The sequence below is a fragment of the Epinephelus lanceolatus genome, chromosome 15 (assembly GCF_041903045.1).
Source record: "Epinephelus lanceolatus isolate andai-2023 chromosome 15, ASM4190304v1, whole genome shotgun sequence".
Classification (NCBI taxonomy): Eukaryota; Metazoa; Chordata; class Actinopteri; order Perciformes; family Serranidae; genus Epinephelus; species Epinephelus lanceolatus.
This window is the reverse complement of record NC_135748.1, coordinates 25,770,271-25,793,978: the sequence shown is the minus strand read 5'-3', so window position 1 is coordinate 25,793,978 and position 23,708 is coordinate 25,770,271. Positions and strand designations below refer to the sequence as shown.

At 44.4% G+C, this 23,708-nt stretch overlaps 1 protein-coding gene and 1 long non-coding RNA gene across 3 annotated transcripts in view; one reads left to right on the top strand and one right to left on the bottom strand.

Moving 5' to 3' along the window:
- The first annotated feature begins 3,924 nt into the window (after positions 1–3,924).
- Positions 3,925–23,708, top strand: part of msrab (methionine sulfoxide reductase Ab) — a 45,398-nt gene continuing 25,614 nt past the window's right edge. The window contains exons 1-4 of one of the 2 annotated variants that reach the window (XM_033643175.2): positions 3,925–4,162; positions 14,175–14,243; positions 14,430–14,549; positions 19,481–19,585. In XM_033643175.2, the coding sequence (XP_033499066.2) occupies positions 3,979–4,162; positions 14,175–14,243; positions 14,430–14,549; positions 19,481–19,585 (478 nt within the window). In that variant the 5' untranslated portion in view covers positions 3,925–3,978. Of the gene's footprint in view, positions 4,163–10,468; positions 10,604–14,174; positions 14,244–14,429; positions 14,550–19,480; positions 19,586–23,708 lie in introns of those variants that run through there. The other variant, XM_033643176.2, reaches the window with a different exon arrangement.
- Positions 8,283–11,016, bottom strand: LOC144466966 (uncharacterized). Its single transcript, XR_013493359.1, has 3 exons — positions 10,550–11,016; positions 10,215–10,430; positions 8,283–9,481 (listed from the first exon to the last, which is right to left on the bottom strand). It is a non-coding gene; the product is annotated as an uncharacterized LOC144466966 (long non-coding RNA).

Below are 23,708 nucleotides of genomic sequence, written 5' to 3'. Positions count from 1 at the left end.
AAATAAAATTGAATTGAAAAATAAAATTGAAAATTGAATGACGACTGGTAATGCACTATAGAGAAGTGTTGTGTGGCGGGCAGTCCTAGCTGTCAAACATGCATGTATAAAGGTTACATGTATAAACTCAAAGGAACGTACCCCTACATGCAGGTATAGCTACATATCATAACACAAAAATTAAAGTTTTAAAGAAAAATATAGTACTCAGGTTTAAATGACAAGAAAACTAAAGATAAAGACACCCAAAATGGAGTAGTGTGGAGTCACGTACATTAAATAGCCAGATTATTTTACTATTTATGGACACTTTGCGTTATATTTTAGGTGCTTCCATTGTTTTTGTGAATGTTTTTTGCAACACTGCATTGTGAGTTGTTAGTGTATGTTTGATTTATGTGTTTTAAGTCTCATCCTACCCACTTGAGTACCTGCAGACCCCAGAGATAAACTTTTTGTCGTGTCTCACTGGTTCTTTATTGTATCATTCCAATTTTTCAGGACTTTGTTTATAAATTTGTTCCTAATGACTTCATATAATTGATTCATGTTTCTGTTTTAATTAGTGCCTTTAAAAGTACCAAGTCAAAAGCACCCACTTCTGCCCATGCAGTTTTCTTGGATGTTTGCCATGTCAGTCATTTTAAAGGAGACAGACATAGGTGTGTGTGCTTTGTCGACACCTCTAAATACTGCTCCTCACTAAAGTACGATGATGATGAAAATCAGATTTACATAACATAATTTCATATCAAATATCAAATAAACTAAATTAAATTAAATAATGAAATGTTTTATGACTATTGAACTCACAAGATCAATTCAAAGAAAACTCCAACTGCTGCTGTGCTCGCATGGACTCATTATCTCTTTGCTCCCAAACAGACAGGAATGTAAACAAATGTTTGCTCCTGTTGTCACATACCAGTATGCCCTGAGCATAGCAGGAGCCAAGTCATGTGCTGTAACTGCCTTTAGTGTGTGGTGTTTATAGTTCTATTTTTTTTTCAACCTTCATTTTACATCATGTACAAATTAATAGTAATAACTTTATTTATATAGCACCTTTAAAAACAGAGTTCACAATGTGCTTTGACAAACAAAGCAAAGCAGAAGCAGGATATTGCAGAGGCTCCCTGGTACAACAACAGTATATTGTTGTGCCATAAAGTCTTACACAAGTTTCAAGACTGCCTGATCTATCTGGAAACTTCTATAAGACTTTCTGGCACAGCTCTAACCAGTCATGTCTATAGAACAGAAACAACTTTGTGTCAACAGGCAGTTATGCATCTGAGTGAGCAAAAACAGGGTGAAGTTCCCCAAGGCTCCAGTCTCGGGCCTCCTCTGATCAACCGTGATTTGATGTGCCAAACTTTCCTCCCATTAAACAAAGATAATACTTCTACCATATCAATATAAGTCAAATCATGTTTACAGTACTAAGGGGATTGTACTTGAAAAAAACCCTGCAATTTGCAAGAGAGGGGATCTTACACAGCAAAGGGCCACGGGTTGCACTCGATCCCAGGCCAATGCCAAGGACTTAGTCTACATTGGGCGCACAGGAGAGCTAGAGGTCATCTCTATTGGGGTTTCCTGTCGGATGACATTAATTACATAACTAATAATATTTTGAGAAGAAATAAGTGAACACTTTGCTATGATGGTTGGCAAGAATAAAAATGTAAGGCTCTAAAACAAGCAATATCAGACACAAAATAGGATTACTACAGAGAAAAGCCAAAAAGTATGTTAGCTAGAAGTGAACCATAAAAAGTGCAAAAAGGGCAACTACACATGATGACAAAGACCCGCTAAGATACAACGTGACATTGGCATAATAACCCTTAATACACGTAACATTATTTATCTCTACAACAGTAAATACTATTTCAATAACCTGCTATGAAGTGTGCGCTGCACATGTGAGCATTTTTGATTATCGCCTCCGTCCAGTCCTTTTGCCTTATCACATTTAACCATAGTTATCTTTGTTTTTGTCGACGGGCAGTGGCAGCTGGTATGTGATAAAGTTTTGAGTCATGACTCCTTCTATTCTGGCTCCCAATAACACAATAAGACGACATTTTAAGACTCCTATGTAGCCTACAGCCCTGTGGTGGCGAGTTGTGTTTTGCCTCCAGCTAATAAAATGACGTCATTGTGACGTTAGCCCTAAAAGGGTCTATAGCAGGGATGACAAACTCATTTTAGTACATGGGCAACATACAGCCCAATTTGATCTCAGATGGGCTGGACCAATAAAACCATCACACTATAACCTATAAGTACCATCAGCTCTGATATTTGCCCCTTTTTGGTGTAAAGAATTGCAAGTACATTCTGTAGATGTTCATCCTTTACAAAACAGACCAACAGCCTGACATATCTTAAGAAAAATAAGTGCAGTTTTAACAATATTTCTCAGTTTTTCCACATTCAGTCAGTCTTCTTCTCACTGTCATTACATGTGCATTTATCCAGACATTTCCTTATACAGATTCTTTTGAAGTGAAGCTGCTGATTGACGATATGTTGCACAATGATTAATATCTTTAAACATGGTCACAGTAAGTATTCATTGTTTTATCAGAGAGTTGTATTTTGGTCAGGGTGGAAAAGCCTCTGAAGCAGAGTTTTTTGAATTTTTTGAAGTCGGCATTATTTGACTTGCTCCTGAAACCGAGCACCTCTTAGGACGCATTCACACTAGCGCTATTTGGTCTGCTTTAAACGAATCCTGGTCCGCTTCCATGGATAGTTTGGTTTGTTTGGAGTGGTGTGAACGTTAATTCGAACTCTGGTGTGGACCGAACCAGCAAACCTTGGTCCGCTTGAAAACTGGGGGTCTTGGTTCACTTGCAAGTGAACCCTGGTGCGGTTCACTTACAGTGGGAAATGCAAACGGACTATCCAGGGAACCAAAGAGAGGAAGTGGACTAAAGATGACGTAGAGTGCAGCGCATTTTGGGTAGAAAAAAAAACAAAGCTAACAGTGCGAACCAGGAGAAGCAAAGGTAAAAAAAAAAAAGAAAAAGTTGGAAAATGTCTCGTGGGCGGACGTGGAGTAGTGAGGAGGTGCAAAAATGCATAAATTTGGTGTTGCTCCATTGTTTTTGTGGTTTTTGGTCTGACAAAAGTGTTCATAAAATAACACCACTTCACGGGTGGCTAACATCTTGTTGTTGTTGTTGTTGTTGTTGTTATTGCGGCGCACAGGATATGACGTTGTAGTCTGCTGCTGGAAATGTTTGCAGAAGAAGAAGAGGAGGATGTGACGTCAGTGGAACAGAGCGTGATCGGATAGCAAAGGCATCTGGCTGTGGACACCAGAGACGCATATTAATACCAGGTTTAAATGTATGTGGTCAAGCGCTATCCGATTGCAATCCGATCGCAAGAAACGCATGTTGATGCCAGGTGTAAAGGGGGCCATAGTGATATTCTAAAAGAGGATCATCTAGTCAGTCCTGACAGTTAGTAACCTTCTACACACAGACATGTCCACACATGTGTATGTGGATGCAGGGGTTGAGCCATTCTGTAGGCCATTAACAGTGGACTCTTGAAGCTCTTACTCATCAGGATTAACCCACATTCCTTGATGCAAAACCAACCACAAAGGGAGATGATGTACCCATCCATACATCCATACTCCAACCTGATCCACCACAAGCACCTCCCACCGAATGAGAGATGATAATTGGCGCGAGCTCATTTGCATGCGGAACGGCGCGGATATTTATTTAAATTTAATTTCGTTCCCGCACACGGTGCACTGTAGGCTTTTGTGCCAAAGTCATATTAACCCCTTGATTAGTTAATATGCAGTGCACGACGGTGCCCACGCACGATGAATATTCATATTGGTGGCGTTTTCGCCGCCGTCTCTTCTCTCTCCACCCCTCCTTTCCTCCTCCCTCCTCTCTGTTCCTCCATCCACCGCCGTGGAAACGCAGCAGCCAGCGTGGCGCTATGGAGGCACCCCGGAAGAGCCTGTCATATTTACAGTTGTTCTTCCAAACTCAATCACACACACTTTGGTTCCTTGTAGTTTGGGTGTCACTCGCTGCCGCCGCTGACACAATGGCAGATAAGACTCAGATGCCGAGCAGAGACCGCGCTCTGAAGGGGAGAGAGGACAAAATGGTCGTGGCAGGTAAATAACACACAGTGACAAGTTGTATCCAGAATGATGGGGGCTGTCCAGTTGCCCTGAGCTGACACCCGGGAAAGTGTCCACGTGCTCGAGTTGCGCCATAAACGGACGCAGGTGACCTCAGAGGAGTTCACCTAAAAATAATAACCGTGCTTCGTGCTGTTTTATTAAGGAATATAATAACTGGGTGACTTTAGGTGGTTTTATTTAAGTTGTTAGTGAGTTCATTTAAGGCAGAGGTATTTTAATAAAGCAAACAGATATTACACCATATTGAACTTAATGCACACACTTTCTATGTGCAGCCTAGACATACATAGACATGTAGTATTTTGTTTTATTTTAATTTAAATATATATCTGTTATGTTTTTTGTGTGTGTGTGTGGGGTGAGTGGGTGTGTGTTTATAGAACTAAGCGACTACAACTTGCATTTCATTGTGCAAGCCTCTGTTGTAAAATGACACTGAATAAAAAACCTTTGAACCTTGATTGCATGCAGCCAATCACGTGTATTGGCTTTTAGGCCGACCAGATACTGTAGGGGAGTGCGGGGACCCTCCGTACACGGGGTAAATTTTAACGTGGACTTTTTAAGTGGTTGCAAAGGGTTGATCTTTTCATGCTTCTGGCCAGTTGACCACAATAACGCCAAACAGTGCCCTGCAAAAGTCCACAGAGATTGGACGAGTTTCGGTGGAGTTCAGTAAAAACAAGTGTTTTTGGCTGACATTCGTGCTTGTTTTTTGATTAATGAGCCGTCTATGTAAGTCACCGAACCAGAAATCCAACCAGATATTATCTAAACAACTGCCTTGTTGCCTAAAAACAGCACCATTTTGAACTATGCAAACAACCCCTATTAAGTCTTAGAGATGCTTGATTAAATCTCCACCGGGTGGGGTTTGTTGTTACATGTTGTTACAGCTAAGACTCCTATAGTGCATTCTCTCTATTTTTGCACATCAAACTTGTGTTCAGTTTGAACTAATGTCCTTAATTTAATGACATAAGCTTTGTATTTTTAATTTGTCAGGTATCTTATTGGCACAGTTTCACAATCTTGTCAATAGTCATACATTCAATCCTCAAATTTTGACATGTGGATCTAGTTTACCCAACGAATGTACATCTATCTGTCCAAACGTTAAATATCGATGATAGACTAACAGATGTATGGATGCATATCCTTCCCCAAATGTAGATGGAGAGATAGGTGTCTATATCCATATCAGATGAAAAGAGAAACATTATATAATATCCATACTAAGGATAGACCGATACATCGGCCGGCCGATATATCGGGACGATATTTGAGTTTTTTTACTTGTATCGGCTTCAGCCGATACGCGCGTGGGTTCGCGGATTTATTTTTCCCTGGCATGATTTACAGACAGGCATCCACGGGCAGCTCTGTGTTGCCGGAAGACCCTGCAGCGCACATGCAGCGAATCCTACTGTGTACAGTAGTTGTTGTTTTATTTATGCTTTAGCTTAAATATTTGTTTGTTTTATAAAGATATTACTGGAAGATTTAAGAGCACTGAACTCTTTTTTTTATTTGAATGTATAATAATAATAATCAATAGCAAATCAATAATCAATAAAAAATCGGTATCGGCATCGGCCCTAAAAAATCCATATCGGTCTATCCCTAATCCATACATCTCTCCATTCATGAAGCATTGGTGGTTAGATAAGGATGTTTGGATAGCTATCAGATATAGATCTATAAACAGTATCAGTCTATAGCATATAGATAAAACTGTGATGAATAAATTGTGTTGAACACACAACTAACCCTCTGCCTGCTACATAAAACCCCACCCATGGGGTACGTTGTGACATTTAATTTCCACCACTTCTCGGTGCACTTGTAGAAGAAAGGTAAGTTCTAGAAAAAACAGCAACAGATCATTTGTAGCGGAGATGTGCATGTTAGAATAAAACAAAACAAAAAAATAATAATCACAAACAGTTTTAATGACATCGAGCCAAAACTAAAATGTGTTAGGTTGTGCCCTGCTCTCCCCTATGGTATCATGGGTTGAAGGCGACTACCCCTGCTTTCTTTAGCAAATTGTGTATTAGGTATAAATTGAGTTAGAGCTGGACGTGACTTTCCTTTCTGCAGAAAAGACACAACAAAAGGGGCAAAATTTAATGTTCATTATTTACGGGGTCCATGGTCAAAACCTTATTCAAATTTGTGTGTGTGGTTTTTAATAGGGAGTCCTTGACATGAGAAATTTTTCCTTGATTGAGATCTGGATTTTGGCTCGACCAGTGGAGAACAGTCCTGTGTTTCTGTGGCCTTGAGCCAACTTTTTGGCACACTTAAGCCAGTTCATTTGAGGTGCCTTTATTTTGCTCCATCCATTCCTCCTTTAGTTCTAACAAGATGACCAGCCCCTGCTGTGGAAAGTGTCCACAGCCTGATGTTGCCATCACCTTACCTTAATGTGGGTATGGTGTTTGTTTAGACATAAGCGGTGTTAGGTTTGCCCCACACACACTGTAGCGCTTTGAATTTTGCCCCAAAACCTCTATTGTGGTGTCATCTGACCGCAAAATCTTGTCCCATATCTACGCTGGGTCACTGGCATGCTTTCTGGCAAGCTTCACCATGCTTTGATATGGTTTCTTTTGAGCAATGGTTTCTCTAGTCTCCCATCCATACTGGCTAGTTTTATGGTTGGCTGGTGCATTTTCACTCCACTTTGACCTCTGGAGCAATTGTGGAATTGTTGGTGGCTAGCATCCTTCACAAGTCTCGTTCTTGCTTGGATGCTCAGTTTCAAGGGATATCCTTGCCTGGACAGCATGATGCAGCTTCCATTTCCTCACTATTGATCCCAAAACTTGGATATTTTTCTGTAACCTCTTCTTAAACTGTGCATGTCTATTTTTTATCCCTAGCTTCCTTAAAATGCTGTTTGATCCTCACACCTAATACTTTTGCAGGCCAATGCCAAGGACTTAGTCTACATTGGGCGCACAGGAGAGCTAGAGGTCATCTCTCTATTGGGGTTTCCTGTCGGATGACATTAATTACATAACTAATAATATTTTGAGAAGAAATAAGTGAACACTTTGCTATGATGGTTGGCAAGAATAAAAATGTAAGGCTCTAAAACAAGCAATATCAGACACAAAATAGGATTACTATTGCCAAAAAGTATGTTAGCTAGAAGTGAACCATAAAAAGTGCAAAAAGGGCAACTACACATGATGACAAAGACCCGCTAAGATACAACGTGACATTGGCATAATAACCCTTAATACACGTAACATTATTTATCTCTACAACAGTAAATACTATTTCAATAACCTGCTATGAAGTGTGCGCTGCACATGTGAGCATTTTTGATTATCGCCTCCGTCCAGTCCTTTTGCCTTATCACATTTAACCATAGTTATCTTTGTTTTTGTTGACGGGCAGTGGCAGCTGGTATGTGATAAAGTTTTGAGTCATGACTCCTTCTATTCTGGCTCCCAATAACACAACAAGACGACATTTTAAGACTCCTATGTAGCCTACAGCCCTGTGGTGGCGAGTTGTGTTTTGCCTCCAGCTAATAAAATGACGTCATTGTGACGTTAGCCCTAAAAGGGTCTATAGCAGGGATGACAAACTCATTTTAGTACATGGGCAACATACAGCCCAATTTGATCTCAGATGGGCTGGACCAATAAAACCACCACACTATAACCTATAAGTACCATCAGCTCTGATATTTGCCCCTTTTTGGTGTAAAGAATTGCAAGTACATTCTGTAGACGTTCATCCTTTACGAAACAGACTAACAACCTGACATGTCTTAAGAAAAATAAGTGCAATTTCAACAATATGTCTCAGTTTTTCCAATTCAGTCAGTCTTCTTCTCCCTGTCATTACGTGGGATTACCTGTTTTTCTGTAGCTTCTTCTTAAACTGTGCATGTCTATTTTTTATCCCTAGCTTCCTTAAAATACTGTTTGATCCTCACACCTAATACTTTTGCAAACCACTTTATGCCTGTTATTACAAAAATACTTTGCAGTTAATATATTCTTTGTGCTCCTGTCTTTATATATGAAAAAAGGTGAAACCAGATTTTGGATTAAGCAGTGCATACATGTTTTGTGATGTCGCAGTAATGAAATCTTTTAGCCAACTACAAAATCTGAGGTGGCAACAAAAGTATGTTGATATGGAAGGATTGTTTTATGTATAGATGGCAATGAAATCAAAACAAATCTGCATGGATTCAAGTTCTCAGCACTGTCAGAGACACACTGGTGCTCACAGGAAATGTGTTTCCACTGTTTTAAAACTGTCTTTTTCCTGGTTTCTCTACATGTGAACATGAACACCTTCTTTTGCAACCTATTTATAACTTCATCCATCTTTGCAGTCTAGAACCGAGCCATCTCTGCTTCTGTCTTTTCATTCAGCTTTTCATCGTCCTCTTTTGGGACAGGAGGGCTTACGAAACATGGTGCGATTTGAACCTGGCCCCTGTCTTCACCTACTCAGTCTGAGGCGTCCGCATAGTGCATTGTGGGAGCTGGGTGTGAGTGCATAGGAGGAAGCGGTGCCGCAGCGTCCAGGGGCCCATCTGGGCATTATGCGCATGAAGGCTCCGCCCCGTCGTAAGTTCCTGCTCCGTCTGTCGGAGCAGCTCGGAGACACCGCATGGCAGAAATCTGTTCCTCCCCTTTCACCGTGGGGGGCAGCTTAGGTGGGGACGGGGTTGTTCTTGTGTGTGTGTGTGTGTGTGTGTGTGTGTGTTGGAATAGCACACTTCTGTGTTTGTCTGTGTGGGCCAGTAAGCATGAGTAATTTAGGGATTGCAAGGACTGTCTCCACATATGCCCTGTGCAGTCCCAGCCTTGTGTGTGTGAGTGCACACATTTGTCCTCTCTCTGAAGATCACTTATTTTTAAAAAGTTGCTTCTCCTCCTCCAGCCTCCTTAAAGAAGCTCCTTGTTCAGACGTCCCGGGGTCCTGTGTTCCCTCCTTCGCTCCACTCTGTATAATGTACTCTGTGACCTTGGCGAGAATGATCCAGTGGCAGATTGCTACATGGTAGGGGCACAGTAGCTATTATTTTGAGTCAGTGCAGGATAGACTGCCAATATTTCTTCCAAACAGGATGGGGGGAGGTCAGCTGACCAAAATCAATCTCTGTTACATGCTTCGCTATAACTCTTCAAAGCAGGTTCATGGCGAAGATATATTTCTGGCATTGTTGCTCAGTTGTTTTCCCATCTCTGCTGTCTCCAGATGCCCTTGCTTTTCTGGCTTTTGTAATAAGTTCAAAGGGGGAAGAAAAAGCTGGAAGTAAATGGGGAAGCATGCAAATTAAGAATGCAAACGGTAGATAAATAAATGTGCGAGATTTGCTCATGGGCAGCACTGTGGCTTACTGATTAGGACTGTCGCCTCAGCGCAAGAACGTTCTGTGTTCTGACCCAACCTGAAATGTGAAGTTTATATGATCTTCCTATGTGTGTGTGAGTTTTCTTCACCATAGTCAGGTAGGTGAATTGAATAATGTATCCTGCATCTTTGCCAGTGCATGCTGGGATCGACTTCAGCCCCCTGTGACACTGAAGAGTATAAGCAATATAGAAAATTAGATTTGCTCTGGTTTATCTGCAGAACAGAGAGTTAAGGGATTTTTTGGTGTAATTTCCCTTTACTAAGTAGGTTAAAAACAGGATGCATTTATTAATTTGTGCACACCAGGTGGATATCATCCCCCTCTATCCTCGTGAGATCTGTGTTTGAGTAAGAAATATTAATGTAGGCCCCAACAGGATGTGCCTCCATCTTGCTGGAAGGGGATAATGGAGCCAGTGCTATAGTAGGTAGTCCTCTCCATAGCAACTGTTTCCGTTGCTAGGCTACAGTATGTATAGAATGCATGGATGGCTTCAAAGTTGTACTCTTCAGAGTCTAGACAGTTTCCCCACCCTGAATAGAGGCGGCTTTAAATGCATGTGTTGAGTGGAGTTGGCTTGATTGTTTTTAAGGCCACAGCAGCAGCATCATCTCTTTTACTTACCTCTCGCTGTTTTTTAAAAATCGACCACCTCCCACCAGCCTCGCCTCTTTCCTCCCCTCCCCTCCTTTGCCCCACTCTTTCTCGCCCCTACCCATCCTCCCATACAGCAGAGGGTAGTTGGCACCAGTATAAAGCTTCAGCCTCCTCCGACGACTCGTGCCTGACTCTCTGCCAACCTGTGTGAAGCTAGAAAGAGGAATGGCGAGAGGGAGGGAACTGGAAGAGAGAGAGGGAGAGAGGGAAAGAGAGAGAATGGATTTTTTTTGGAAGGAAATAAACAGAGCAGCCTGGAAATCGACCTTTCCGTCACCAGTTTTGGCATCCAGGGATAGTACCTCTCCCGTGTCTCTGCATGAGGGGGCAGCAGCGCTTGGACTTCAGTTTTACGGGTGAGAAACACAGGACCCACGGGTAGAATCGAAGGGTAACAAAGACTAAATACCATCCGAAACAAGTCAAACTGGACGTTATTATCCGCTAAGCAACAGATAGATTGTTGTGCCCTCGACTGATGGTAGCCATAATACAAGCAGGGCGGCAGGGTCCGATGTTTTGGTTCTGGTCCAGCCGCCTACAACCACCATCCTAAAAGCAACAAAAGGTGACCAAAGTATTCCGTTTCAGTCCCGCTGTACTGCATAGCCTGCACTGCGCTTTCCAGATATCCTCGAAAACAAAGGCGCACAAAAGAAATTACGCCCATATCTCATTCAAGTTGGGAAAAAAAATCCTTTTCATGAGTCCTTCCCCCATATTCAGCCTGTTTTCTTCTTTTGTAAACTCAGTCAGTCACCCTCCCTGCTTGTTTTTTGTCATCCTCTGTTCTTTCTTTTGCTGGCGTAGTGAGGCAGCGTAGTGAGGGTATTCAGCCAGTTCTTTCTCTGTGTTAGGTGGGGTAATTCTGGCAGAATGGGGTGTGGGCGCTGGGCTGGCAGGGGGGAATGCTGGGCTAGGCACAGTGAAAGGAGCCAGCCTGGCACCACCTGGACCTCTGCCAGCTGCTCCATGGGAGAAATACCCACAACAGAGTTCGGTGCGTGAGCGATTGTGCGGCTGATTGCGTGCCTGCGTGCGTGCAAGAGGCTGTGCACGTGTGAGAGGAAAGTGAGGGATGCTGGGAAGGTGGTGTGAGGATGAGAGTGTGAAGTGAAGATGGAGAGACGAGAGGGCAAGGGAGGGGGTTGCGGGGAGTTGGCTCGGAGTTCACTTCTCTGGACAGTGCTGTGTCGGCGTGTTCTTGGCTGTCTTCATTTTTACCTCTCTTTTTTTTTGTTTGTTTATTTGTTTGCTTGTTTGTTTTCTCTGTGTTCTCTCTTGGACGGAGTGCTTGGTCTTTTTATATAGCGCCCAAAGGCATGGTGGTCTGAAAGCCAAAAGAATCCTTCACTGCCTCTCTGCTACCCTCATCTGTTGCTTCTCACTGGCTATTTACTCCTTTTATTGTTTTGGCAGGCTGATCTCTCCTCCTCCCACTCCTCCTCCTCTATCGCACACTTGTCTCTCTCTCACTCTCACATTTTCTCTCTCCGTCATTTGGCAACTTCACTACTTTTTATCTCCGTGGCCAGAAAATGCAGGACAAGAGGCGAGTGTGAGCAGAGGATGGAGACTAAACAGATTCGCAGGAGAAAGGATGAAGATTTCTTCTGTGCTCCCACGACCTTAAGTTACCCCTGTGGACTGAGAATATTTAGCCAGCACAGTCACTGACACAGATACACTTTGATTGCAGTTGACTGTGCCCGTGAACATGACCTGGCAGCGCCAAACAACCTGCTGCTAAAAGACAGAACTGTCGCACAACAGGAGGGCAGGAAGGGACAGCCTGAAGGCAGCCCAGGCCTCTGTGACATTTTCGGAGTCCTTTATGCTTCTGCAATCTGTTACTGAACAGAGAAACCAAACAATTTTGTCTAATATCAAAAAGTGCCCTTAAGGTGGCACACCAACACAGATGTTATCAGCTCAAGTGCTGTGGTGCTTCTTTTACTTCCTGTATTCTTCAAAACACGTGTTAATCTTTAAAGGGTGACTTCAGTATTTTCTGGGCTTGACCCTATTTTCCTGTATTTTGGCATTTAAGTGACAAATGGGAGCAACGATTTTTAAAATTGGTCCAGTTTTGACTGAGAATGCTGCAGCTGGCAGTGGCACAAAAGGCTGCAATGTAACCTCTCAGGGCATTTGTGCACCGTCAGTTTAAATTGACTGAAAGTGCTTGTTTTCTCTCCTCTGACAATTGTCAGAAAACATTATGGAAAGGATCCCTACAGACATCAACCTTTAAAGAAAACTTTATTTCCATTTGCAGTATTATATTTGGCAGTATGGCTCTGTTCTGGGGCCTCTCTGCCTTTCCTAGGCCAACACAGAAACCCTCTTCCCAGCACCTATGTTGAAAGACTCAAGGCACCTCTCTGCCCTTCCACGTGCAAACGAGGAAAGCCTGAGGCAGAGCGAGTAAACCTCCCTGCCCTTCCATGCGCCCACATGGAAAGCCTAAGGCAGGGAGAGCAGCAGCCCCCTGATGCGGCACGGAGGTCATCCAGTTTATTTTGCAACACTGGTACAATGGCTAACAGGATGCTGGTTAAGCTGGTGCCATCTTCCCTGTCTTTTCTTTTATGTTTTCTGATGTTCACATTTCAGAACCTTGCCTGGCTAGGGAGGAACTAGCTAGAGGTCAGCAGGAGGAGAGTTTACAGGCTTGTGAGCTGATTTCCTGACTTGCAGCCACAGGTCACCGCCATCCAAAGCCAACCACAAAAAGCACCACCAAGACATGCAAAATAGACATAAGAGCCTAAAGTTAGCACAAATTTAGTAGAACTACTACTACTACTGGAAGCGTCCGCACCCACATCATACCAGACTCCATTTAAATAAACAGTCATTTTATCATCAAATACACTTTATTCAATGTTGACAGAACCAAAATAATACTCAGAAAAGTTACCCTTTAAGGTCCAGACACTGTTTCTTTCCAATGCTTCTGTACAATCTGGTTTTACAGTCATCCCTCAATGTGGAATAAACCTGAAGGTAACTGGGCTGTAACCTGTCCTGTAACAGCTAGGGATCATCCCGGGTCTATGAAATGAACTATTACGGCTCTATCAGATTAGAAATTGCTTGTATTCAGGTCAGTGTCACACATCGCATCTCTGAGCGGCCAGAGAGCAATCGCACATTGAACTCAGAGCAAGTATCCATTATTGGTATGTGCCTAAGCTCTTAGTGTACCCTGTGGCCTGTTTATCTGTAGACTAATATTAGTGGTTGCAGTACAAACCAGCCTTGCTTAGTGGAGATTTGCACGCTAAGTCACCTCAGTCTTCTTAAACCCTAATCCTCCTCACACATCTGTGGACTACACACACACACACACACACACAGACACACACTTCCTTTTTAGTGCTCTAATTCCATGCAGCACAGTTGGCAGTAGAGTGCCACCCCCCTGCCACCTCTCAGCACTCCAGTTTGTTTTACTTATCGGGTATTTTTAACAAAGTGAAGATTAGGATGGCATTGGGTCTACTTGCGAAGCCCTCCCCTGCTCGTGAGGTTATGCATTCGCGTGCCCCTCATGTGTCGTCATTGGTTCGCTTTGTGGACACCCAGTGGTGCCAAGCCACTTAATACAGTCACATTCGAAGACATGTAGTGGAGTTAGAGAGAGATCAGGAAATAACTGTGTGATAGTGTTTAATTGTGGGTATTGAGGAGAGGACAGCGGGGATAGAATGGCGGTCAAAGCCGTGTAATCTCTTAAATGTCTTCCAGCACAGAAGCCTCCGGCTCTGATCCGCTGGCCTGGGTCAGCCTATAACGAAGTGCAGACCTAGGAGGCCTAGTTGGGGCCGCTAATGGGCCTCTTTACACACACACTGTAATTTGTACTGTTGAAACACAGTGTTATGATTTGATTTCACATTTACACACTGTTTCCCTTTATAGACAAGCACGCAGTTAATGGGAATCCCACTGTGGAGCCTTTTCCAGAAGGCATGGAGACCATCATGTTTGGTGAGACTGCACAATCACACATTTTTGTAATCAGAGTGAGCCCAATATGGAATCCTCTGTTACCAGTTTGTAGTTACTGACACGTTTTTTTGATAAAATATGTGGATAGTATGGTCGCACAGAAGCAGTGATATTGTGTGTGTGTGTGTGTGTGTGTGTGTGTTTGCATGCTGTGTTTACGTCCAGGTATGGGCTGCTTCTGGGGAGCTGAGAAATTTTTCTGGAGGCTTCCAGGAGTCTTCTCCACACAGGTTGGCTATGCCGCCGGCTTCACACCTAACCCCAATTACGAGGAGGTCTGCACAGGTAATACACTCGGCACCTTGTGCACATTTTCACATACGCATGCCCTCTACTCTTTGATATATGTTACCTGATCGTGTTCCCTCCCTGGGAGGAGGTGGAGTGGCCTGGCAGGACATTTCTCTGTGAAATCAGTCAGGGTTCAAGAGACCAAAAAATGCAAAGGGGAAAAAGAAAAAGATACAGAGTCGGAAAGGGTGTTTTTAAGTACAGCGCTCTCATCCTCTTGCCGCCTTCCCTTCATCTGCAGTCAACTACTCAGAATGCACTGCTCCAGATGGGCTGCACCCCCCGTCCCCACCCCCCCATGACCTACTTGTAAGGATTGGGCTCTGTACTGTGCTGTACTGCGGCGTTTTTGCCAACAGAGGTTACTGTGTATGAAGCGCCATAAATGGGCTTCTTTTCCTGCGACTGCGACTCGGCGAACATGATGTCGGAGATACAAGCTTGAATTCTGTGTATTTGTCATCAAAGCCCCCGATAATGTTTGGCTGCGTGTCTAAATCCGAATTAGTTTCTTTCCGTTTTCCTCATTGTGAGATTCAAACAGATTCATGTAGGGCGTTGATATATAATTCAAATGACGACGTCTAGCTCTGTCTTAGTCTGTGCACCTCTCGTGTTTTGGGAGTCGTGAGCTGTTAGTTTTGGGCTCCTCCATTTCGAGGGTGCATCATTACAGGCAGGCATGGAGTCTAGGTGCAGGCGCAGCATGGGGGACATGGAGAGGAGGGGAAAGATGCTTTGGGCTTGGCTGGCAGACTTTCTGAGCAGAGCCCTTCAAGGGATTGTATGTTTCCTATCTGTCTGCCTCTCCCAGTCTCCCTTTCTGTCAGCTTCCCAGCAACAAGATGGTCAGCTATGGAGGCTGAGATGGAGACAGATGACAGAAAGAGAGAGAGAGATTGAGAGCTGCAGCAAGTGAGGAAATGGGTAAAATAAACTTTTTGAGGGGAAAGAAAATTTGAGGGAAGAAAGTGTGTATGAGAGAGAATGGTTGCCTGTCCATCGGCTGAGAGAGTGCAGGCGTCGCTCCAGTGGCCATGACGGAGCAGAACACTGCGACGGCATGAGACCGAGGAGCTGTCAACACAGCTAGGGCTGGACAGATAGACGGACGGACAGAAAGAAGGGGATGATGGAACTGTCAGCAGAGCCAGGGAAGGATGGAAGGACAGGCAGATAGCTAGCTGGATGGTCTGACAGACAGATATGGGAGAGGTTGAGGTGCAGTCAAATTTGTCTCGGGAGGACAGACAAAACAGACAGCTGAGAGATGGATAGAAGGAGATGTTATTACCAATCAGCATAATTTATCTCGACTAATTCGCAGTACAGTCCATTTTGCAGTGTGTTTGCAATACAGAATAAAGAGCAGATGTTGGAACCATTTGTACTTTAGCTTGACAGTGTTGTATCAGGTTAAATCCAACAATCCTTTTTCTAATGGACAAAAAAGGTTGCTGAGGTTGTCACTCATGTAAACATCTTACTCCAATTGAAATCGTACTAAATTGAATTTCTCAAAGTCGTACTAACACACCCAGATAACACAATTGGGAGTCCAATTACTCCTGCATGCATGTATACAGTCAGTCGGACCCAAACTGGCTGATGCACTTGGTGCGTGCTCCACAGTGTTTGGCCCAGGCTTTGACCCAGAAGTCGAAAGCATTAAATGCGTAACAGAAGAAGAAGCCTGTAACAACATGGCAAAATCTACATGGTTGTCCACCATAGTACCAGTTTGCTGCTAGCTAACCGTAGCTAAATTGTTTGTGGACTGTTTGGTCTGTGACATAGTAGGTCAACCACAAAAAGGTCCAATACTAACAACTTGAAAGAGGGCATATCGCCACCTATCGCAGCTAAGTCGGACATACTTCGGTCAATAAATTGATTCCTCTCCTGTGCTTGTACACTGGGACAAGGACAGCAGTTATATTAAATGGCCTAGTCAAGCTGTAACCATAGCATGTAAACATACTGAATGCCTTCCAAAACAGCGCTGGCAAAAATGGACTCAAGGATGAACTGATTATATTTCATTGCTCGAAGGTCATGGTCACTGTGACCTCATATAACATGTTTTTAGCCATAACTCCAGAATTCACAAGCTAATTGTTTTAGCTTATGTTTTAGTACTGTGGTTTCCAACAGTTTAGGCCACAAGGTCCAGATTTCTCCTTAGTTATTAGTTCGAGGTCCACACAGTTTAATACATTCGGCATCATACTTGCGTTTGGCGATGCCGTTGAGCTAGTTTGCTGTCTATATCAAGTATCTGTCCGCTACTTACTCACTCAACAGCAGGAAACAGTACTTCAAAGTAAAAGCTTTGTACCGGAAATTGACTGTACTTAAAAAAGTTTTTTTTTTTACAAACTGGACACATGTTAAAATCAAATTCTGCCATTCAGAATGGAATTGCGACCCATTTCTGGACCGTGACCCACAAGTTAGAAATAAATGTTTTAGAGATTGTAACTTCGCAGCAACATCCATAGCCTATTTGAAGCACTGTCAACTGTCATGCCTACGTATGACTCTGGACGGACATGGATGTAAACTGTAACTGCAACCGCAAGGTGGTAATTCTAGTCATAACAGTACTTTATTTAACTTAACTGTAACAGTCCTTATTTAGCAATTTAGCGTTTCAGTAATCTACAATATTTTACAGGAGATTTCAAAATATAGAGATATGTATTGTGTATCGCAATATAGCCTGATAATATTGTGATACTATGTATAGGTCATATCACCCAGTCCTAGCTGGACCTCAAGTCAGCAGACAGCAAGACCAAAGTAACTGAAGGCACCCCCACTAGAGCTGGATCTGAGTATAACTAGAAAACCTCAGGTTATAATCAATGAGCAAGTCAGAAATGTACAGACTTGAAACTATAGTGTGTATTAAAGACTAGGATTTTGAAGGTGATTCTGTATTGTTCCAGGAGCCAATTAAGTTATTTCAGTAGTGGAGTAAAATGTTCAAATTTTTGAGTACATGATCTGGAGCCATCCGACTGTGAGTCTGAGTCTGTTTGAGATATAAATGCTCTAAGTTTTGATATATTTAATATATATTTATTTAAGTAACATGTGATATGGTAATGTGATGCCAGTGCTATGAGTCCAGTGTTTTCTGCTTTGCCAAAGTTTAGGCAACTAAAGCTGTAGGTTAGGGTTAGATGAATATGGTGCTCATGGTTGAAAGACACCAGTGTCCCCTTTTGGTACGAGACCAGGCATCAACTGCGTTCCTCTTTGTCAGCGTCACCTGTTTCGTTAACCATGCTGCTTCTGTCTTTCCTATGTAGAGAAGACCCTAACTACTCTCTGAACCAGCAGAGGAGGCTTGTAAGGAAACATAAACACAGCTCATTCTAAGTGTTTAAACATGCAGCTAGTGCTGTGGTGCTTCCTGAAGTTTAACTATTTTCAACAGCAGAGAACAATTAAACAAAAAAGGGCAAAATGATGTCGTGATGATTTGGGAGGCCATCGTCACCCCGAAGGCTGTTCACCCTGCTGAAGTGTCCTTCAGCAAAAACACTGAATCTCTAGCAGCTTTAGTGGCGTCACTTCTAAGCCTTTCACCCCATTCAGATGGGACAAGCGTGGAACATAGCGGTGCATATTATTTTTTACCGAACAGCTTTTGCACTGCTTTCTACCGTTCCTATAACCCATCTTCCTGCTGGCTGTAGCCACAGCAAAATCTGTCCATATGGTGAGAGTTTGTGTACTGTGCATTGTGAAGGCGACAATTGGTTGTCAGCTCACCTGGGCCTTTGGCTATATACGCTGGCACATGTGCTTCCTCTTGCCTCTCCCTTCCTACACCTGATGTCCACCCTGCAGCCTCCTCTTTTCGTTTTTCAACACCTCCGCGGCACACGTGCCACACATATATGCATCGCTTACATGCCTAACATCGCCGACTTCCACTGCCGAGGACAATCTTAGTTTTGATAAATTCAATTTGTTTTAAATATGCGTGGACCCCCTTCTCTTCATATTCTTCGAGCCAGTTTGTGACAGTATGTACATAGTAAAAAAAAAAAAGACACTGTCATGACTGCTAGGATTCTCTGAAAAATGTGCCTATTCTTGATTTTAGGTAACAACTGTTTAAACAGGTGAAGTCTTCCCTGTTCATTTGGCATGAGATGATCCTCTGGGCGCGCCAAGTGTCATTTAGAGACAGAAAGTGGGTCTCAGGCCAGACGCATGAATTTGGCAGCCCTTCTCCTATTGTCTGCAATGCACCTGATGCATCTATCTGTGTGTGTGTGTGTGTGTGAGAGAGAGAGAGAGAGAGAGAGAGAGAGAGAGAGAGAGAGAGAGACAGTGTGTGTGTGTGCTGTATGTGTATGTACACCTGTGCACGTGTCTGTGTAATGTGTGACAGCGGGGGATGGCTGCTATTGATACAATCCAAAGCTAACACTGCTGTATTTACATTTAGCCAAAGGTATATGTTTGCGTTGAGGTACGTGGGTACACCTTTTCTGCTGTGAATGTGTGTGTGTGTGTGCACATGCACCTGCATGTGAGACCTAAAGCCTCCCCCATGTTTGAGAATGCCTGCAGGCAGCTTGTTGAAGCTTTGGGGTCCTGGCAGCTGCAGACAGGAGCGAGTGTCTGTGTGCTTTTGGCGACTTTCACCATAAGCCTTAACCTTTACTGTGCCTTCTCTGCATCTCTCTTTTTCCTCTCCCATGTTCCATAAGTGCAGATTCAACCTGAATCCCTTCTGCCTGTGGCACATGCATTCAATGACATCTACGTGGAACACACACAGATGCTGCTCATGATCTCTCAGCGGGCAGTTTGACAAGACGTCAGTTGTCCAACATGTTGCAGCATTGTGCGTATTAACGTCTTATTACATTTGACTAATCCAAGTTGTCATTCTCCTTTAGGTCTCACCGGTCACACTGAGGTGGTGAGGGTGGTCTTCTCCCCTAAAGATCTCAGCGTTGAGGAGCTGCTCAAAAACTTTTGGGAAAACCACGATCCCACCCAAGGTAGCATTGCACACACACACACAAACCAAAAAGTCGCCCTCAAATAAGACCCGTCCCAAGGGTCACAGGGTGTATTAGAGCAGAAGGATGATGCCCAGACGTGTGCCTGCGTGTGTTGTGATGGGGGGGGGTCTCAGGGGTGTAAGTCAATGCCAGACTGTGTTAATGTGTCTGAGATCCAGCCATCCATGGAGAGGCGCACCAGTGTGGTGCATGTTCAAGCCCTGACTGCAGAAAACCCCCTCTCTGTGTTAGAGCATGTGCATGGCATGTGCCTTTTGCCATTCACTTCACATAAGAGCCTCTGACTGATGCAATGACGACACTAAATTCGGTCTTTTTTTGGGGTTGAATAATGTTTGTGAATTTAGGTTTTATTGTGCATAGTGCATCTGATGGGTGGGTTTAATCCCTTGACGGCAATTCTGAAGTTGCTAATCACGGGAAAGTGGTGAAACTTTGCTGCGATGGTGTAACATTTCCCTCGAATGATTCAACCCAGTTATCTGCGAATACTTTTTGACTCAGGTTCTGATCCATATTCCTGCACTTACACAGTCTGTACAGTGTGCCGAATGTGTTTAACTTGAATCCCGGTCTCCTCGGCTCTCCTCTTTAATGACACATGCCTCTTCCCCACCCGTCTCTCAACCCCCCAGCGGTGACAAGAACCCCATCCCCCATAACCCATCTCTCCATCTCTCCAGGTCTCTTGTTTTTTTTCTGCTCACTGGAGGAGGTGATGTAAGAACATTAATGCACCGGGAGGGCACAGGGAGGGTGTGTGTGTGTGTGTGTGCATGTGTGTGTGTGTTTGAGAGGGAAAGGACAGGCAAAGAGGTACTCTGCTCACTCATACCGAATGTAGGGAGGAGCATGACAAGTTGGGAAGAGATGGATCAAAGATTCATAGGCCCGACCTTCAGCCTTAAAACTAGCTCACATACACACCCGCATTCAGTGACGTCCACATCAGTTCTGTCATCTCTTCTGCATCTGTCATGGTTGTTCTCTCACACACTGCGTGACCCAAATGCACTAAAACGTTCGCCATGTTTTGTGCTTCTGCCACAAAAAGCAGATCAGCTGTGTGTGTTCATATGTTCATCACGTTCCGCTTCACCTGTTCGACCAAAAGTGGGTCGACAAAAAAGAGGCAGAGGCGGAAGTAACTATTTGAGGTTCTTGTGTGAGCTCACATCAGAGGAGATTCTCCCATTCACTGTAGCCAAGGGCAGGGACACGTCTTACTACGGGCAAAGGCACACAGGCAGAGTCGAGCCGACACGCCACAGGGCAAAGGCAGTGAGGCCAAAAGTGTAGTCATGCATTTCCCCTGACTCACTGCCTTGTCTCATCTCATGTTTTATTAATAGCATGTAGCTTATTGACTATGAACTCCGCTACTTGTTTGTTTTTTTTTTGTTACAGTTAAGACCAGACGACATGTTCCGAAATAACCACAAACTCAAATATACTTTTTTTCTTTCCTGGGAGTGTAACTCCTTGTGCGTGACTTAAATGTGAATCCCTGCCGTTCCTCTCTCCTCCGATTCTGGGTTCACGTGTAGCAGAAATTCCTCTGACTTGACAAATGTGGCGTGGAGTGGTGGAAAGGGGCCCGCTGGCTGTGCCTTCACGCATGCTTAAGCTCCAATTTATTCTGTCCACCTTAGAGCCGGGCTTAAAAGAGAATGGAGAAATTAAGGAAGTTCGCTCGCTTCCCTTTCAACTGCACAGAGTCACCAGAGATCATCACATATGGAGACGAGCCCAGGAACATTATGAATTCTGTTTCCTCCTGACGCCATCAACACAGAGCCCATCCTGGTTTATATAGACACACAGTGCTGGAGTGCATGTGGAACTATCATATACAGATGCATATTCAGTTGCATGCAATACTTCCTTTTAATGCTTGCGTGTGTGTATCTGAGAGTGTGCACGCACATATGTGTGTGTATGTGTTTTGAGATCTGTGCCTCTCTGCTTTGCCTCAGTTCAAAAGGGTTTAGTCCCAACAACGTGATGTCGGGCTGCGTCAGCTCCACCAATCCCAGCCTGGATAGCAACATTAGCAGCCAATCAGAAACTCCCAGCAGCCTTTGCTGTGTGCCCTCTTTCCATATTCAGCAACACTAGTCTCAATCTGCTGGCTTCCCTGGGATGTTGCATAAAGACCCCCCATTCAACACGCTCCCATATTATAAGTTTCTTACGTCTGCAACTCTTCAGTAACATACCTTCACTCGTGTGTGTGTGCGTGTGTGTGCGCACAGAAACGCTCGAGCATGGATGAACTCCGAGCAGTCGGTGTGACATCTGCGTGTCAGAGGGCAGCAGCAGCAGCTCCGTTTCATGGTGCCGCTTGAAAACATGATTTTGATGCATTTCGAATGATCACTGGTGAGATGCAAACACGTCGTGCTGTTCTTTCACTCACTGCGGATCAATTGCGCACACATTTCCATACACGAGCATACTGTTCACTTCACATTATGCACAAGTGCTCATTATGCCTACTCATAGGCAGCTTTACTCCATTTGTGCGTGCATGTGAATAGGCACAACTCGCACACACACGCACTGTGCATGCAGAAGGGTGCACACAGCTGCACCGATGGCATGTCACTTATTGGATACTTCCTTGTTACAGAGCGTAGGCCCCGCATCACTCCCTGTATCCTCCGTCCCCTTAACTCCCAGCGGAAGGTAGCGGCTCTTCTTCACCCTGCCAACCTGTCAAGTCATCCCTCTATTTTACTCCACTTCTTCTCCCACAGCCGTGCCACCACCCTTTATTGCTCCTTAACTTATTCAAACATAAGGTCACCTCCGTTCCTCTTCTCTCTGTTACTGTGATTTCTTACGCCTCTTTTTCTCCTCCACCTTTCAGTTCCCCCCCCCATCCATTCTTCCACATTCTTTCCCAGCTTCCTGCTCTCCTCCCCTCCTCCCCTCACCCGTCTCACCTGCACCCCCCCCACCCCTGTCCTCTTTGCAGCGAGCAGAGCGGAGGGGCGAGTGAGTGAGCAAACGGCCCGGAGCCCGTCAGCACATCCGCAGAGCAGCGCAGTGAGTCGACCGCTCCCCGAGGCCATCCGCTCATCACACAAACACACTCGCATCCACTCACTCCACTTTTATCTCTTAGTCACTCTCTCTTCCCTGCTCCTCATCCTAAACCCCCCCCCCCCCCCCATTTCCCCGTTCTCCCATCTCTTCCTCTGTCCCCCCCCCCACCCCCCTCCAATCCGCCGCCCTTCTTCTTAACAACTGAGGCTTTTCCCCTCCTCTTTGTTTCCTCCTCATCTGTTTTCCTCTCCTTTCCTTTCCTTCCTCTCTCCCTCGTTCCCTCCATCCTCTCTATTTTTTGAGGCCATGCAGTATTTATGGTGTGGGCTGCTGATGCTGCGTCAGTGAACAGCGATAGATACAAAAACACAAATGCACAGCTAAGATGGCCGAGGCGGCTGTCCTCATTTGCTAACGTCTGCACGTACATGCATGCTCACCCTTGTAGGTAGACGTCACACGGCAGAAAAGGTCTATGAAATAGGTGGGTGAGATTCAAAAATCAGCCAAGGTGGCCATTTTTATTCATATGAGCTTTTCTTTTTATTTTATCAGCTGCATTGTGTCGTCATTGCTTCTCTTAAGCTACAGAAATAGCTTATCACATAGAAACCAACAATGGCTTATCACACATACACACAGGCACGGATAAGGTCAGATCACAAAATACACATAAATCAAGCTGTCTTCCATCTGCCGAGTCACGCTGGTGGCAGTTACTTTCTGACAATTAAATGAGCATGAATATTCCTTTATATAATATCGTCACCCCAGCTGGCCGCGACACACGCCAATTCCCTGTTGGGGTCCCCCCGTGTCCCCCCTGTGTCACCACATCCCTCAATTTAGGGTTGCCCCAGCCATCTAAAGCCAAACCCCGCAGGAGGTGACCTTGACCTCTGACCTGTGACCTCTGCCACCCCCACACTTCTTACCTCAACCCCTTTGCCTCTTCTCTGGTTGGCTGAGAACGGCGTGCTCATTACCAGGTGTCAGTTATTACACCCTCGCACACACTGACAATCCTAATTTATGGAGATTGCGGCAC